The sequence below is a fragment of the Callithrix jacchus genome, chromosome 14 (genome assembly GCF_049354715.1).
Source record: "Callithrix jacchus isolate 240 chromosome 14, calJac240_pri, whole genome shotgun sequence".
NCBI classification, from domain to species: Eukaryota; Metazoa; Chordata; class Mammalia; order Primates; family Cebidae; genus Callithrix; species Callithrix jacchus.
Window position 1 is genome coordinate 24,915,564 of NC_133515.1, and position 17,662 is coordinate 24,933,225.

At 40.0% G+C, this 17,662-nt stretch overlaps 1 gene segment (V, D, J or C); it reads left to right on the top strand.

Moving 5' to 3' along the window:
• The first annotated feature begins 517 nt into the window (after nucleotides 1–517).
• LOC118147433 (immunoglobulin kappa variable 2-40-like) lies at nucleotides 518–2,907 on the top strand. The segment is given in 2 exon segments: nucleotides 518–586; nucleotides 957–2,907. Coding segments are annotated over 2 exon segments (384 nt in total).
• The last annotated feature ends 14,755 nt before the right edge of the window (nucleotides 2,908–17,662 follow it).

Here is a 17,662-nt window from a genome sequence, read left to right on the forward strand (position 1 = left end):
CTGGGAAGGGGCACGAGACTTGGAAGTATTTTAGAGATTCACCAGGATGGAGAACATACGTAAAACTTAGTTGCATATTTGACATTTCAGCCCTCATTTCATGAGGTATGTGTATTACCTCATGAAAAAATCGAACAACTCATTCTGGACTCAAATAAACATAAATAAAGAAAGAAGAATTATCAACTACTTATGGAATCTCAGCCATATTAAGGAGAAGTAAAAAATGCACCTGGGCCGTGCTAAAAAAAATCAGGAAATCTAGGAGAAAAGACAAAAAGAAACAGGCACATTTCTCCTACTCCTGCAGCATAGATTTTATCTCTGTTGGTTTCTCCCCAAACAGAGAAGACATTTAAGTTACTTTTCTCACAAGAGAGGCCCCTCCACCCTCCCCTTGGCTCTTTCCACACCACTGCTCCCACCAGGTGATTTGCATATTGTCTCCCAGGGAGGACCTGCCCTGTGAGTCTGAGATAAAAGCTCCGCTCTAACCTTGCCCTGACTGATAAGGACTCCTCAGTTCTCCTTCTCACAATGAAGCTCCCTGCTCAGCTCCTGGGGCTGCTAATGCTCTGGCTCTCTGGTAAGGACAGAATTAAAATGAGGTGGGAAAATGGGATGGGAGGGTGGGATGTGGGGGCTCCACAGCTTCCCATGTTTATTTCCAGCATGTGTTAGAGGCACATGGTATCCAGGAAAGAGAATTCATATTTTTATCTTATGAATAATCAGAATTCACTTCCAAGGAACAATGACCAGTGCTCTGGTTCCGATCTTAAAAATAAAGAGTTCCCTACTGGCTACTAAATAGTGCATTCATTTTAGAAGGTCTACGTTTTACAATATAAATAAAAACTTGAAAAAATATGTAACTGCAAATCAGTATCTTAAGGAAATAACGAAAGTTGCTCAAAATGTGTCTATATAACCATGTACTTCTCTGATTATTTCAGGATCCAGTGGGGATATTGTGATGACCCAGACTCCACTCTCCCTGCCCGTCACCCTAGGAGAGTCAGCCTCCATCTCCTGCAGGTCTAGTCAGAGCCTCTTTGATAGTGATTATGAACTCACCTATTTGGATTGGTACCTGCAGAAGCCAGGCCAGTCTCCACAGCTCCTGATCTATAGTGTTTCCAACCGGGCCTCTGGAGTCCCAGACAGGTTCAGTGGCACTGGGTCAGGCACTGATTTCACACTGAAAATCAGTCGGGTGGAGGCTGAGGATGTTGGGGTTTATTACTGCATGCAAAGTAAAGAGCTTCCTCCCACAGTGGTACAACCCTGAACAGAAACCTCCTTGCTGGCGTATCCCAGCTGCTCACATGTGCTGCTTGTCTGGGGGAGCAGCTCAGCAGGGTCTCTGGGTCTGCAGAAGACTAGGCTGCTGGAGAATTCAGGGCAGAGTTTGCTGCTGAGGACTCTGTCTGGGACAACAGTTGCATGCCACTAAGCATGGCTAATTTTTGTGTTTTACGTAGAGTCGGTGCTTCACCATGTTGCCCAGCCTGTCCTGTTCTCAAGCTCATGGGCTCCTGCCACCCACTTGACTTAGCCTCCCAAAGTGCTGGGAGTATAGGTGTGGGCCATTGTGCCAGGTCAGCACCCTGTTTATGTTCCTGTCACTTGCCACAGCCATGACTCTCATAAGCAACAGGAGAATGAGGAGGTTCTAGGGCCCTGTGAGTAAAAATTTGGGATGAAACGGAAAGAAGAATGGAAGCTCATCTTAATCCTCCTTCCTTGCTTATATTTTTAAAATATCCTGAGCAAAACAGCCAGCCAATTGATCATTTCTGGCAAAACATGTTGAATACATCTTAGGGTTTAACAGTTTTGGGTACATTTTAAAGAAAATATTTGGTTATATGTGAAATTGGCATTTTCCCACGTTTTAAATTCCTGCTTCTATTTACCATTCTTCTCCACTCCCTGAGACAGTAGACACAGGACTTTCCACTAGTTCTTCTCAGGGGGAGCTGGCTGGGGACAACCAGTAACATCTTGGTTGTGAGTGTCAAACAGATTTTGTAATTTCATAGCAGACACAAGATCCTAACACTAAAACTCTTTGATCACAATTACCTCTTGTGGACTGAAAAGGGAGTTCTTGAAATTTTTAAAGTTGGTTTTAAAAATAATATGTGTATACTGGAAGATGCAGTATACTAAAAATGTCTTATTTTCCATAGATCACTGAGAAAATACAGGATGGTGTAAAGTTTTTTATTTTCTAAAGCTCAGAATTTGGGATTTGGCAGACTGCAGGAATGGGGGCATGAAGAGAACACAGGAGAGGTCAGCTCTTGTTCGATTAAATTTCCCTTGGCTATGGTGGGTGGGAATGTGGCTGGTGGTGGGCTTGGCAGTTGATGATGTAGCTTAAAAAGGAGCCAAATATGTTACTTGTGAAGAACCACAGAGCTGAAGGCACTGCTGCCTGGCTTCCTGGGTGGAGGCTGTGCCACTGGGAGTCTCACAAGAAAGCAATCTCGTGAGCAAGTATTTATGTCTGTGATCACCGAAGGTTTAGAGAAGTCCCTGTACAAGCAGACCTGAGGTCATGCCACTCAATTCTAGTTAAATCACAACAGCCAAGCAGAGCTTCTGAAACTCATTCTGCCCCTAGAGGAGTTTAGCAGAGATCACTGGTTGTGTCTGGAGACCTCACAAGCACTGACATGCTGAGCAGAAGGCTCAATAGGATGTAAGCCAGCAGGTTTTGATAAATGAAAATTTTCCTTTTCAGTTGTCATAAAAAACAATAGAAGGTTTGAAATAAGAAAATGTATTATTTTGACACAATGTGGTCATTACCCAAAAATAAATTTGATTTCCATATTCTAGTAGTAGGTGTAAAGAAAAATCTATGATTTGCATGTATTCACTTAAAATAATGCTCCAAAAATATTTGTGAATTAATCATGGGCATGAGATGATACAATTAAATAAATGTTTGTATCAAAAGGACAAAATGTCTTCTTTCTGGTTAAAAAAATGAATCACATCAGAAATGATTTTCTATTCTAAGATGAAGGATCCTATGGTGAGTGAAGTTAAAATTGTATTTCCAAGTAGAAATGTCAAAAAAAAAAAAAGAAAAGAAAAAAACGTGTGGAATATAGGAAGGAATTTATCACGCATACAAAAAATGACAAGTCTTTAGAGTACATCTCCATTCACAAATGAAAACACACATTCAACTTAAAATCTATTTATTTCACTCTCACAATCACCAGGTGGAGACTATAGGTAGTATAATTAAAATTGCATTCCTAACTAAAAAGTACAAAAGCAAAGAAAAGATGGTTTATAGAAAAGAGTTTGTAAAATAAAGAATGACATGTTTATATAAGGTATTCACAAGTGAGGGCACACATCTCACCAGAATTCTAGGGATTTCACCATCACAAACACCACTTTGTGGCCTGGAAATTCTGCACATCCTTCCGTGAGCAGGACAGTTTTTGGGACCCTGAACAGTGTGATAGCCGCAGATACAAAGCTCCAAAGAAACAGCCTCTCAGTGTGGCAGGAGAGGCTGTGGTACCAGGAGATGCGTTCACAGCAGGTGAATCCAGGTGGGCTCAGGCAGATGGCTGGAGAGTCTTTGAGGAAGAGGCCTTGCAGCTTCAGTCACAGGTACATGCTCCTTTTCTGTGTGAAAACTGGCCAGGGCCATCCAGGGCACCTTCCAGAGCCTCTTCCTTTCTAACTACTTGCAGCGCTCTAGCCCCACAAACCCTCCAGGCGTGGCTGCCATGTAGTCCCAGGAGCAGTCACTAGTTTCCTGCCGTCCTCAGGGCTGCAGGGATGCTCAGTAATGTCACTGAGAGGAGATTCTAGTGTGTCCTGTCCTCACCTGCTGCCACTGATGACCTTCAGGGAACTTCTTTTTGCTTTTGCCAAGTGACCCCACTCTCAACAACCATCAGGAGGATAGAAAGTGGCCTGTACTGCATGAATTTTGGCTAACGAGCAAGTCAGAGCTCGTGGGAGTGTCATGTATGTGCAGCTCATAATAATATCATGTAGGAATCGTATTTTGACTTTTCCTGTCTCCCAGTTCTCTCTGAGCAGTTACTCACTCTCTGAGTAACTGACTTTAAGATGTTCCATTGACTTTAAGATGTTCCATTGACTTTAAGATGTTCCTCTTGTTAAGAGCGGTTACTCACTGACCATCCACTCTAAGATGTTCCTCTTATGAAGCTTCTAAAGATTTTTGTTATTTTTTTTTTTTCTTTTTGAGTCAGGGAGGCCCTTGTTCTCTCACTCAGGCCGGAGTGCAGTGATGCCATCTTGACTCATTCCAACCTCTGCCTGCTGGGTTCAAGCAACTCTCCTGCCTCAGCCTCCCAAGTAGCTGGGATTACAGGCACCCAACACCATGCCCGGGTAATTTTTGTATTTTTAGTAGAGATGGGGTTTCACCCTGTTGGCGAGGCAGGTCTCAAACGCCGGACCTCATGCAATCTGCCTGCCCACCTTGGTCTCCAAAATTGCTGAGATTACAGGTGTGAGCCACTGAGGCCATCCCTGAAGATGTTTTTATTTTAAGACTCATATGATTCTGATGGTAGAATTCCAGCTGTGTGCTTGCCACATGCTCACACTTCTATTAGTAAAAGACTCTTTTTTTTTAGTGTAATTTGCTCTTTTTAAACTAGTTTGTCAGGGTTGTGGTTCAGGTGATTGATTTTAAAACTTTCTTGCTAAAGTGCACGAATATTGCTAGAAATGAACTGCTTTTTGCATTCCACAAACATGGATACACTGTGTTTACTTTTAATTTCTATTTTTGTTTTTCTTTATTCCAAATTATATTTAGTAGTATTTTACTTAGTTTTAAAATATGTGGACTTTTTTGATAAATGTCTTATTTAAACTAATCTTTACGTTTCCCCAGTTTTAGGGGAACAAGAGGTTGTAGGTTCTACTGGTGAATTGTATAGTAGTGAAATCCAGGCTTTTAGTTACCCATCACCCAAAGAGCATACATTGTACCCAGTAGGAAAACTGTCATTCTTCCTCTTGGTGCACCATCTTCCCTTCATATCACTCTCTGTTGTCTATTTCTAATACAATTCTTTTGGTCATCGAGAATTTATTTTGTATGATTTATGTCCGTTTAATTTCACTGAAGTATCTTGTGGCCCAAAATATTATGTATGTCTGCAAATGTTTTGAAAATCATTTACTATCGTTTGGTGGAGTGTTCTCTAAGTATCAGTCTTGTCCAGGTGGTTGACCGCGTTGTTCAAGTCGTCTGTACCTGCACTGGGGCAAGGGGCAGGGCTATTTGCGCTGCAACCTGGACCTGCTACAGAGCCCTTTTCTACCCTGGGCCACATTCACGACTGGCAGACTTTCATGTCACCTGTTGGGCCAAACCTATATTCCAAGGGGCAGAATATGTAACCTCCAGAAACCAAAAAAGGCCTACTTGTGGCTTCTTTCTTTTAAAGACAAATGAACACATTAAACACATCAGAATGGAATAGTTCTTCCTGTCATCATGAACTCTGATTTCTTCCGTGTTGATAAAACACATTGTAGTGGCCTTGCTATTGGGCACACATTTAGTGCTGTTCTATGGCAGCTGTAGAGATGAATGCCCAGAAACAAAGTGCACTGCAATACCAGCTGTGGGAAATCAGCCTCCCAGCCACAGTCACGATATGACAGGGCAGCCGCAGAGTCCCCAAGTAAGTTTCTGATTATTTTCCTTGTCTTGGTGTAGTATCTGCATTTGCTCGCTAATGAGGAGAGACTAAAATTAGACATCGTGATGTCCTTGATTCTGCTGCACTAATTTCCATCTGGTCTTTCTGCCAGCCACTCACTAGGGCATTAAAGTCAAATTCTCCACAGATATGATTATCTTTTTCCAAGTGCTAGTTAAAAGGTTTTTCTTAGATTTGTCTAGCAAATTAAAGATTTTAATACTATGAATAGGGTTATGCAAATGGTGCCTTTCTCTCAGTCTCTCTGCAAATGTTAACATGAGGGTAAATCTCATAATAGATTTTTCATTATTTCACTTTTCCTTTACAATTCCTGAGTAAAATAAACTGTTAGGAGAAATACTATGAGTTTTGTTTGAACCCTAGACAGACTTACTGAAATTTCATACGTTAGCATCAAATCAGAAATCAAAGATATTGCTTTTGCTTAATGGCATACTCACAATTATTATGACGGGCTAAATATTTGCTTCAATTTTCCACAGAATGAATAGGCTTCTCCCTTTTATTCTGCCTTACATTGTTAATATTTGCATAATTAGTTTTCCTGGGGTAACAGATTAATATACATTCTCATATTCAATTTTAATTTATTTTATGGCTGTTAGGATTCTAGAATACAAAAGAAACCATTTTGTAGGTTGAGGATATTTGTAATTTACTAAGGTAAGAATATTAAATATGGGTAAGGTATAGCCAAGTAAGTGTCTAGCAAGAGATTATCCCTCTAGTCTTTGTTAACCTTGATAGTTTCATTCCTGACTGCTCTTGGGAGGTCAGAATTTATCTTTCAAAATTTTCTTTTATTACTGATTCTTCATTCTCTTCTTCCTTGGAGGCATTTGATAGAGTACAAAAAGCAAGGGCAGTTGGTTCTTCATGGGGCATTTACACTTGGGTGATCTTAGCTCCGGCCCAAGAGCAACCAAGTAATAATGAAGTTCACTGCTGTGATTCCAGAAGGGCAGAGTCACTATTTCCAGCTGTCAGTGCAGAGATCGTGTTATTATTAATTATTATTATCCAATAAGGAATTAACATTAAGTAATTTATTCAGCTCTTACCTGTTTCTTGCTTTGAACTTTTGATTTTTACTAGCAGGAGATAAAAAGAAGAAGCAAAAATATAATTTCAATTGATTTTAGGAATCAGTTTAGGTGAGTTAGTTTGACCCCTGACTTTTCCTGAGAGTCTTAAAGTTTCTTTAACAATAATTAATATAAGTATTTTATGGATTTTATAATTATTTAATATAAAAAAAGCTATGAGTATGAGAACTCTCAAATTGTATTCTCAATTTTTCTTCAGGTGAATTATCTTACCTAGTTAAAAGAAAAAAGTTACTTTACTTTGTTATCTTGTGGTATTCACACAAATTCTCATATCAACTGCAGCTTCCACTACCATTTAAAAGGCTAAATTCTCTAATTTAGTCTCTAGAAACTTTGCATTTGCCAACTTCCCATCTCTCAAGTAAACCAGGGTTTATTATGTGGTCAACAAGGCCAACATCACATTCAAACGGTGGAAAAAATTACTAACCTCCTAAATGTGCTGTGGTATTATGGAGACTTATGTTTGAGGACAGAAGCCCCTTTATTAAAGAGAACTGAGAGGGAACTTTAAAGACACAGAATGCTCAAGATGGAAACAGAACCATTGCCTCACTTTGTGCAATTTGTTGGGTGAGGTGGGGGTCTGCAGAAAGATTAACAAGCACAGAGGAAAAGCTCACCACTTAATCCCACAGCTGTGTGTGTAGTTTTATAGGATTCTAAACATTTTTTTTTTCCAAGAAAGAGTAAATCACATTAATTAAAACATTTGGGAACAGGTTCAGCTTAGACAGGTCTAGAACAGGGCCTGAAGGTGTAACTTACAAACAACCCTGTTTCTTCCAGTGCTGGAGAGATGGATTCTCAGAAGCAGAAAAGACACATTCATGGTGCCTTCCTTCTCTGACCTCTCTGTGTTTCAGAATATTTATCTGTGAATTTCTGCTCCAATGAGTAACAATATACTGTTAATGAGATAATGCAGACAGCTTCATCCCCAAGTGTCTTGCAGCCAGGAATCAAGCACAGGACCTGTGTCTTCACAAAGGGGTACTCCATGGGTGGCCTGATCTTAATTCTCATTTAAAGAGATACTCTTCCCTTTAATAAAAAAGAATACTCATTGTGCCTCAGGTGGGAAACAGGCCTCTGTATTTCCCATGCTTATCCATAGTAGTGTTGGTTTGGACAATTTGTACTGATGCAGTCTGTAGAACGAAGTCTACAGATTGGAAACTGATATATAAATGAGCCAAAGATGGCCTGTATGTCCTGGCCCCATGTTGTTTAATAAAAACTGGGTTTATTTCTCAATGGTGTGTTCCAAACTCAAATTTACCAATGCAAATATTTTAAAAACAGCCCCTTCAAAATATTTTTAGCCTTTTAGAAAGTACTTTGTTTGTCCAGAAAAATTTCACCAATATCTTATTGGTGAAATAAGGTAATTTTTGCCTGCAATAAGATAAACCCCAGTTATGAAAACCTTAACCAGAAACTTCCCACTCTGCTGCTGTGTGGCATCTCTCAGATGCATAGCCGGTTCTCCAGTGTCTATCCCGTTTTGAGAAGCAACCCTGTCACCTTATTCTCTGCGCAGATTCCTACTGTGAGGGACTTCTCTCTGCAAACCTGTCAAAGCTTTACCCAATAAAGTCATGTGTGTGACTGCCCCCCTGTGGTCAACTTTTTCCTTGATCAACCCTCAAATTCTTCAAATCCCCTACTAATAGGATTACAGTGACCACCCCAAGCACTGACTCCGGGTCATGAACTCAAACAATTCCACTTCTAAGACTCTTTTCCCAGGACATATAAATAATGCATTTGCTCCCAATTTTATGGACCCCAAACTAACCTCATCAGGAAAAGGAGAAACAGCCATAATAAATCCCACCCGTATATGTCCTCCCTCATTCAGGTGACCATAGTTCATGTTAGAGACACACAGAGGCCTGCTGCACACCTAGATCCTAATGAGCTGGTTCTGACACCTTCTGATCTGTGTCTGCTGTAGAGTGACTAGCTTTGTCTGCTGTTGTCAAAGCCTTGGCATAATGTGTCAACAGATAAGAGAGGGAGGTTTCTCATCACAATTAGTGATATTATTCTTTAAGTCTATAGGTAATACAGAGTTAACTTCAAAGCTCTTTTCTGACTAAACCAGATCTTTACAAGATTTCACATTTTATGGTTATATAGGGCAACAGAACATGAGATTATTATTATTTTTTTAATCACAGTGGTAGCCTTCTTAAAAATTTATTGTCTCATAGAAAATAGCAACTCTATCTTAAATTAAAGCATCTTAAAGAACACTGGAAAAATAACATTTTCAAGAATTGACTTTTAGTAAAAAAAAAAAAAAACCTGGCAAATTTTTTTACTGTTATTCATTTTCCAGCTATTCAAGTTTCCATATCAGATAATGGACAGAACTGATTCTTCATTTAACACCCTTTTACAATAATTATTTAAAACTTGCATGGACCATCTTGTTCTATTTAAGTTAGGCTTATTATAGTTGGTGTTTTCTTTTTTTTTTAGCCTCTGAATTTTCTCATTTTATTATCATGATTAATTAGTAGTCTGACTTTTTAAATTAGATTAATAACATAAGAAAAGAAAAAGTCAGGTGCACTAAAGTTACTACATTTATTGAGAAAAGAGCAAATAAAATTGAAATAGTAAAATATGAGCTTTTATTCTAATCCAACTTCTTAAGTACAATTTAATCTCCTTAACCTACATGATTGCAATGGAGTTCAATATTTAAAGGTCAGTATCATTGTTATTCAATGATCTTTTCAAATCTTGTAAAAAATGTCATTCTGGCAGATTTCCCAGAAGAGATTTAAACCAAGCTCTCTCTGGAATCTTACCTAGAATTTCATTTGTTTGTGCTCTTGGGCAACTAAATATGAATTTTTGGTAAATTACCCAAGTTTACATAGCAGTACAAGGTAGTCTTTCAATTGTTCATTGATCTTTTTTTCCAGAGATGTGACTGTTCTTGTGATGGTATTTGGCGTCAGCACCATTATTGAGGAGCTGTTCGATTAAATATTAAGCACATCACTAACAAATGAAGAAAAATGAGATTGTTTCCCTTTGTAATGATCAGCTGTGGGGCCGACTTAACATCCCTGAGCTGTGAGCATCTTTACATGAAGCGATCAAAATGTCAGTTTTAGGTACAGGTTACCCTGAGACATAAAACTGTGATTTCTGTCCTTGCTCCTCTCACATAGAACACTTTCTCTGAACTGCAGACTCACTGCTGTGGCTGCACCACATCCAGGCTGGGGTTGACTCCGGTTTCACTCACAGTTGGCAAGAACCTGGAAGCCCTCATAGAACTTGACTCAACATGACCAGGAAGACTTTGTGAAAAGAGTTTTCCTAGGCATCACTTGGAAAAACGTCATGTAATATTGTTTCTTGTTTGTTCTGTGTCATTACCAGAGGAAATTCTTCTCTAGAAGAGCCTGCTGGTGAATCTTGGATATGTGAGTCGATTATGATGGGATATATCCAAGATTGAGCAGTTTGTCACCAGGAATTTTATATTCACTGGCTGAGACATAACATTCTTGCCCCCTTTCCTCTTCTTTACACTGGACTCTTGGCTCTAAATGTAGAGACTCACATCATTCTCCCTGTGAGGTCCTTGGATAGAGTGCTCTTATGGGGTTCACTCATGAGGTGCCAAGGAAGGGGAGGTTCTAACACTTGCATTGCACAATCTTGAACAGTTATCCTGGAAACAGCAGATACCAGGCAACACTGCAACTGGCTCAGGAGCTCTTTGTACTTGCAGACCCTCTGCCCATCAGTGGTTGTGGGATGGGGCTGTTTTCTTCTCTACATTGACTGGGAGAGAGCCATGCAGGATGGCATTCACCTCCCAGAGATGCATCCTAGAAACACATTTCTACATTGTTAGGGTCCTTGTGCTTTCTCAGTGTGGCATGTACTACACAATGTGTCCCTGCCCCGGGTCCCAACTTTCACAGTCAGAGCCTTCTTCCCTTGACCACAGGCAAACTGGACTTGAACTAAGTTTGTTTTATTCCAATGAACATTTTGTGTAACATTGTTCCCAGAATAGCCATTACTCCTACACCACTGACCCTTTCCACCCCACTGCACCCACCAGGTGATTTGCATATTGTCCCCTAGGGAGGACCTTCCCTTGTGAGTGTGGGATAAAAGCTCAGCTCTAATCTTGCCTTGACTGGTCAGGACTCCTCAGTTCACCTTCTCACAATGAGGCTCTCTGCTCAGCCCCTGGGCCTGCTAATGCTCTGGGTCCCTGGTAAGGAGAGGATTAAAATGAGGTGGGAAAATGAGGTGGGGAGGTGAGCTCTGGGGGCTCCACAGCTTCCTATATTTATTTCAACCATGTGTTACAGGCACATAGTTTATGTTTCAGGAAAGATAATTCATATTTTTGTCTTAGGAATAATCAGGAATCCCCTCCCAGGAACAATGACCAGTGCTCTGATTCTGATTCAGATTTTGAAAACAATGAGTTTCCTGCTGGCTAGTAAATGATGGGTTTATTTGAGAAATTATAGTTTTCATGATATAAATTACAACTTGAAAATATATGTAACTGTAAATCAATATCTTAATGGATATCATGAAAGTTGCTCATAATGTGTCTATATAACCTTGCACTTCTCTGTTATTATTTCAGGATCCAGTGAGGATATTGTGATGACCCAGACTCCACTCTCCCTGTCTGTCACTCCTGGAGAGCCGGCCTCCATCTCCTGCAGGTCTAGTCAGAGTCTCTTTGATAGTGCAGATGGGAACACCTATTTGGATTGGTACCTGCAGAAGCCAGGCCAGTCTCCACAGATCCTGATCTATGAGGTTTTTGACCGGGCCTCTGGAGTCCCAGACAGGTTCAGTGGCAGTGGGTCAGGCACTGATTTCACGCTGAAAATCAGCCTGGTGGAGGCTGAAGATGTTGGGGTTTATTACTGCATGCAAGGTACAGAGCTTCCTCCCGCAGTGGTACAGCCCCAAACAGAAACCTCCCTGCTGGGTGTCCCAGCTGCTCACATGTGCTGCTTGTCTGGGGGAGCAGCTCAGCAGGGTCTCTGGGTCTGCAGAAGAGGAGGCTGTTAGAGAATTCAGGAAAGAGTTTGCTGCTGAGGACTCTGTCTGGGACAACAGGTGCATGCCACTAAGCATGGCTAATTTTTGTGTTTTATGTAGAGTCGGTGCTTCACCACATTGCCCAGCCTGTTCTCAAGCTCATGGGCTCCTGCCACCCACTTGACTTAGCCTCCCAAAGTGCTGGGAGTATAGGTGTGGGCCATTGTGCCAGGTCAGCACCCTGTTTATGTTCCTGTCACCTGCCACAGCCATGACTCTCATAAGCAACAGGAGAATGAGGAGGTCCTAGGGCCCTGTGAGTAAAAATTTGGGATGAAACAGAAAGAAGAATGGAAGCTCATCTTAATCCTCCTTCCCTGCCTACATTTATTTAAATTTATTGAGCAAAACAGCCAGATAACTGATCATTTCTTACAAAACATGTAGAGTACATCTTAGGGTTTAACAGTTTTGTATATATGTTAAAGAAAATATTTGGTTATATGTGAAATTGGCATTTTCCCACTTTTTAAATTCCTGCTTCTTTTATTTACCATTCTTCTCCACTCCCTGAGACAGTAGAGACAGGACTTTCCACTAGTTCTCCCCAGGGGAGCTGGCTGGGGACAACCAGTAACATCTTGGTTGTGAGTGTCAAATAGATTTTGTAATTTCATAGCAGACACAAGATCCTAACACTAAAACTCTTTGATCACAATTACCTCCCGTGGATTGAAAAAGGAGTTCTTAAAATTTTTAAAGTTGGTTTTAAAAATAATATGTGTATACTGGAAGATGCAGTATACCAGAAATGTGGCATTTTCCATGGATCACTGTGAAAATACAGGATGATGTAAACTCTTTTTATTTTCTGAAGTATAGAACTTGGGATCGGGCAGACTGCAGGAATGGGAGCATGAAGAGAACACAGGAGAGGTCAGCTCTTGTAGAACTAAACTGCCCTTGACTTATGGTACGTGGGGATGTGGCTGGTAGTGGGCTTGGCAGTTGATGATGTAGATCCAAAAAGGGGCCAAATATGTTTTTGTGAAGGACCACAGAGATGAAGGCACTGCTTTCTGGCCTTTCTGAGTTGAGCCTGTGACACTGGGAGACTCACAGGAAGGTAATGTTGTAAGTATTTAGGTCTGTAATCACCGAAGGTTTAGTGGAATCCTTGCACGAGGAGACCTGAAGCCATGTCACTCAGTCCTGGTTGAATTGCAACAGCCAAGCAGAGCTTCTGAAACTCATTCTGCCCCTAGAGGAGGTCTAGCAGAGACCACTGGTTGGGTCTGAAGATGTCACAATCACTGACATGCTGAGCAGAAGGTCCAACAGGGTCTATACCATCATGGGGGCAGTGGTGATGGAGACCGATGTCCATGATTCAGACATGTTTTTAGGATGCACTGTTCAGTTTTGGGGATTTGGAAGAACAGGCTGAGTCTGCGGGAGTTTTATGTTCTTCTAGCTCATTACCTCTAGCCTGCCTGATGACTCGGACCTCAGCAAATGCCCCATGCAGGACACAGGCCATGTATAGAGGCTGCCCTGAGCAACACCTCAGTGCCAATACGATTCATTTTCCCCAGGAGAAGTCCTCTGCCTGTGCCAAGACAGAGCTTGTGTTCACATGCAAACTTGGCAGATATGGCAGGAGGACAAAATGCCCAGTGAGGATCAGCTCAGCTAGAAGGGGTTCTATCCACTCTGGAATTTTAAGTCACTTAGTTCTAATTTCTTCCACTGTTCTCTGGTGTTATTAATATAAACTTTGTACTATTTTCTCTTCAGGCTCTTGCAATGGTTCTTTTAACCTTTCAACTCCTATATCACAGTCCAAGAATAGGAGGATTCCTTTTGAAACTTACTAGTCATTTACAAATGATAGTCTGGGTACTAAATTATTATAAAAAAGAAATAAAATGATTTGAAATAAGTAAATGTATAATTTTTACATGATATAGTCATTACCTGATAATAAATCTGACTCTTATATTCTAATAAGTAATGGGATGAAAAAAGCATGCTTTGCATGGTGTCACCTAAAATAATTCCTCAAAAATACTTCTAAACTAATCATGGGCATATCAGTTCAATTTCATGAGGTGACATGATCAACGTAATGAATTATTTGTACCAAAAGGACAAAATATCTTTTTGTTGGTTAACATAATAAATCCCACCAGAAATGATTATCTATTCTAGGATGACGGAGTCCATGGTGAGTGAAGTAAAATTGTATCCCCAAGCAGAAATATCAAAAATAAATAAATAATGAAAACATGGTATATAGGAAAGAATTTGTCACACATATAAAGAAAGATATGTCTTCAGAGTACTTTTGTACACATATTCACAAGTGAGAACACACATCCAACAAAAATTTTTGATTTCACTCCCACAATCAGCAGTGTGGAGACTAAAAATAGTACAATTAAAATTACATTCTTAACCCAAAAGTCCAGCAACAAAGAATAGAAAGGTTACAGAAAAGAGTTTGTAAAATAATAAATGGCAGTTCTACAGAAGATATTCACAAGTGAGAAAACACATCTACCTAAAATTCTCGGGATTTCACCACCACAAACACCACTTTGAAGCCTGGAGATGCTACACAGTCTCCTGTGAGCAGGACACCTGGACCCTGCACAGTGTGATGGCCTCAAATACAAACCTCAAAGGTAGTTCAGCCTCTCACTGTGGCAGGAGCAGCTGTGGTGCCAGGGGATGAGTCTCCAGCAGTTGGAGTTAGGTGGGCTCAGGGAGATGGGTGCAAAGCCTTTGAGGAAGGAAGAGGCCATGAGGCCACAGACACAGGCACACCTTCGTTCTCTGTGTGAACAGGGCCAGGGTCCTCCAGGATGCCTTCCAGTGTCTCCTCCTTCCTCCACACTCAGGGCACTCAAGCACCACAGACCCTCCAGTGTTGGCTGCCACATCCTCCCCGGAGCAGCCACTAAATTTCCCTGTTGTCCTCATGGCTGCAGGGATGCTCAGTCATGTCACTGTAAGGGGACCCTAGTGTGTCCTTTCCTCACCTGCTGCCACTGATGAACATCATGACACTTCTACATGCCTTTGTCAAGTGACACCACTCTTACCAACCATCAGGAGGATGGAAAGCGGCCTTCACTGAATGATGTTTGGTTTATGAGCAAGTCAGAGCTCACGGGAGCCTTATGTGTGTGCAGCTCATAATAATATCACAAAGGAATCCTATTTTGACTTTCCCTGACTCCTCACTCTCTCTGAGCAGTTACTCACTCTGCCCGTCCACTCTAAGACTTTCTTCTTGTGAAGTTGCTAAAGGTGTTTTCATTTGGAGACTGATACGATTCTAATGGTGAAAGACTAGATGTGTGCTTTTCACATCCTCACGTTTCTAAGAATAAAAGGCCCTTCTTTTGAGTATCATTTCTCTTATTTTTCTAGTTTGTGAAGATTACATTTTCAGTGATTATGTGAAAACTCCTTTGCTAAAATGCATTCATATTGCTGTAAATGAACTGCTTTTTTGCATCCCATAAATTTGGATATGTGATGTTTACTTTCAACCAAAATACTTTATAATTTATATTTTTGTTGTTTCTTTGCCCCATTACATTTAGTAGTACTTTAGTTTCAAAATACTTGGGTTTTTATTGACAATTTTTTTAAAAAAACTAATTTCAATATTTCAGTGGCTTTATGGGTGTGAGCATTTTTTAGTTACAGTGATGAGTTGTATAAACTTTGGGATTCAGTTACCCATCACCCAAAGAGTGTACCCTCTGCCCAATAGGTATTTTTAAATTCCTCCTCCTTCTCCCACCAACCCCATTCTTATAACTTTCTGTTTCTGATTTCTAATACAATTCACTCAGTTGTGAATAATATATTTTGTATGCTTTAATCAGCTTAATTTTATTGAAATATCTTGTGGTAACAAATATGATCTATCGTTAGCAAACATTTTGAAAAGACCGTGGAATCTGCCATGATTTGGTGGCGTGTTCTCTAAGCATCAACCTTGTCCAGATAGTTGATAGCATTGTTTAAGTCATCTGTATCTGCACTGGCCCAAGGGGCAGGGCTGTTTGCACTGCAACGAGCTGTTTGCACTGACAGAATTTCATGTCACCTGGTGGGCCAAACCTGTATTCCATGGGTAGAATATGTAGCCTTCAGAAAGCAAAAAAGTTCTACTTGGGGCTTCCTTATTTTAAAGACAAAGCCACTCATTGAAAATACTGGAATAAAATAGATATTCCTGTCATCCTGAACTCTAATTATCTTTGTGATGATGTAGCACATATTACAAAGGCCTAATTAACGGGGACACCATTTTAGTGCCATTTGATGGCAGCTGTAGAGATGAATGCCCAGATTCAAGGTGCAGGGCAATACCAGCTGGGGGAAATCAGCCTCCCCACCACAGCCACAATATGACTAGGCAGACACAAAGACTTCCCAAGTTAATTTCTGATTATTTTCATGGTCTTGGTGCAGTATCTGGACTTGTTCTCTAGTGAGGAGGGTCTAAAAATTAGTGTCCTTGATTCTATTACACCAACTTTCATCTGGTCTTTCTCTCAGTCACTCACTAGGGCACTCAAGTAAAATTCTCCATAGATATGATTATTTTGCTTCAAATTCTAGACAAAATGTTGATTTTTGATTTGCCTAGCAAAATAAATATTTTAATGCTATGAATACAGTCATTTAAATTCTATCTTTCTCTCAGTTTTTATGCAAATGTTAATGTAGGACAAATTTCATGATAGGTTTCTCATTATTTCCCTTTTCCTCTACAATTTCTGAGTAAGATGACCCACTATGAGAAAACCTATGAAGTTAATTTTAACCCAAGACAAAATAGTTATACTGAAATTTAATACCTTCAGAAGCCAGAAACAAAAGATACTGCTCTTGATTTAAGGTTTACTTAGGATTATCATTGACTAGTAAATATTTGCTTTAATTTTCAAGAGAATCAATAGGCTTCTTCCTTTTGTTTTGCCTTATGTAAATAATTTTAGTATAAACTGTTTCCCTGGAGTAACAAATTAGTTAGTAAACCTTCTTTTTTTTACACTGTCTATTTCACTTAAAGAAAAAGTTCTTTTTCTTTTAATTGCATTTTAGGTTTTGAGGTACATGTGAAGAACATGCAAGATTGTTGCATAGGTACACACATGGCAGCCTGATTTCCTGCCTTCCTCCCCTTCACCTATATCTGGCATTTCTCCCCATGCTATCTCTCCCCAACTCCCCTTCTTGTTTTCAGTTTTAATTTCTACCTAGGGCTGCTAGGATTCCAGAATACAAAAGAAGCCATTTTCTAGGTTGAGGATGTTTCAAATTTACTAGGGTAAGAATATTAAATATTATTAAGATCCAGCTGAATTAGTTTCTAGCAAGAGGTTATGTTTCTAGTTTTTTGTTAAACATAATAGTTTTATTCCTGACTGTGATGGGAGGCTAGAATTTATTTTACTTCATTACTGATGCTTCATTTTTTTTGTTAGTAAATATTTTAGAAGAGCTAATATCTAGAAGTATTTCAAAGTAAGGGCAATTGGTTCTTCATAGAGCATTTACACTTGGGTGATCCTTAGCTCTTGCCCAAGACAAGTAGTAATAAAGTTTATTACCATGATGTGAAGCTGCTGCTTCCAGAAGGGCAGAGCCACTATTTCCAGCTTTCAATGAAGACTATATTATTATTATTCATTTTTATTATAAGACAAAAAATGAGCACTA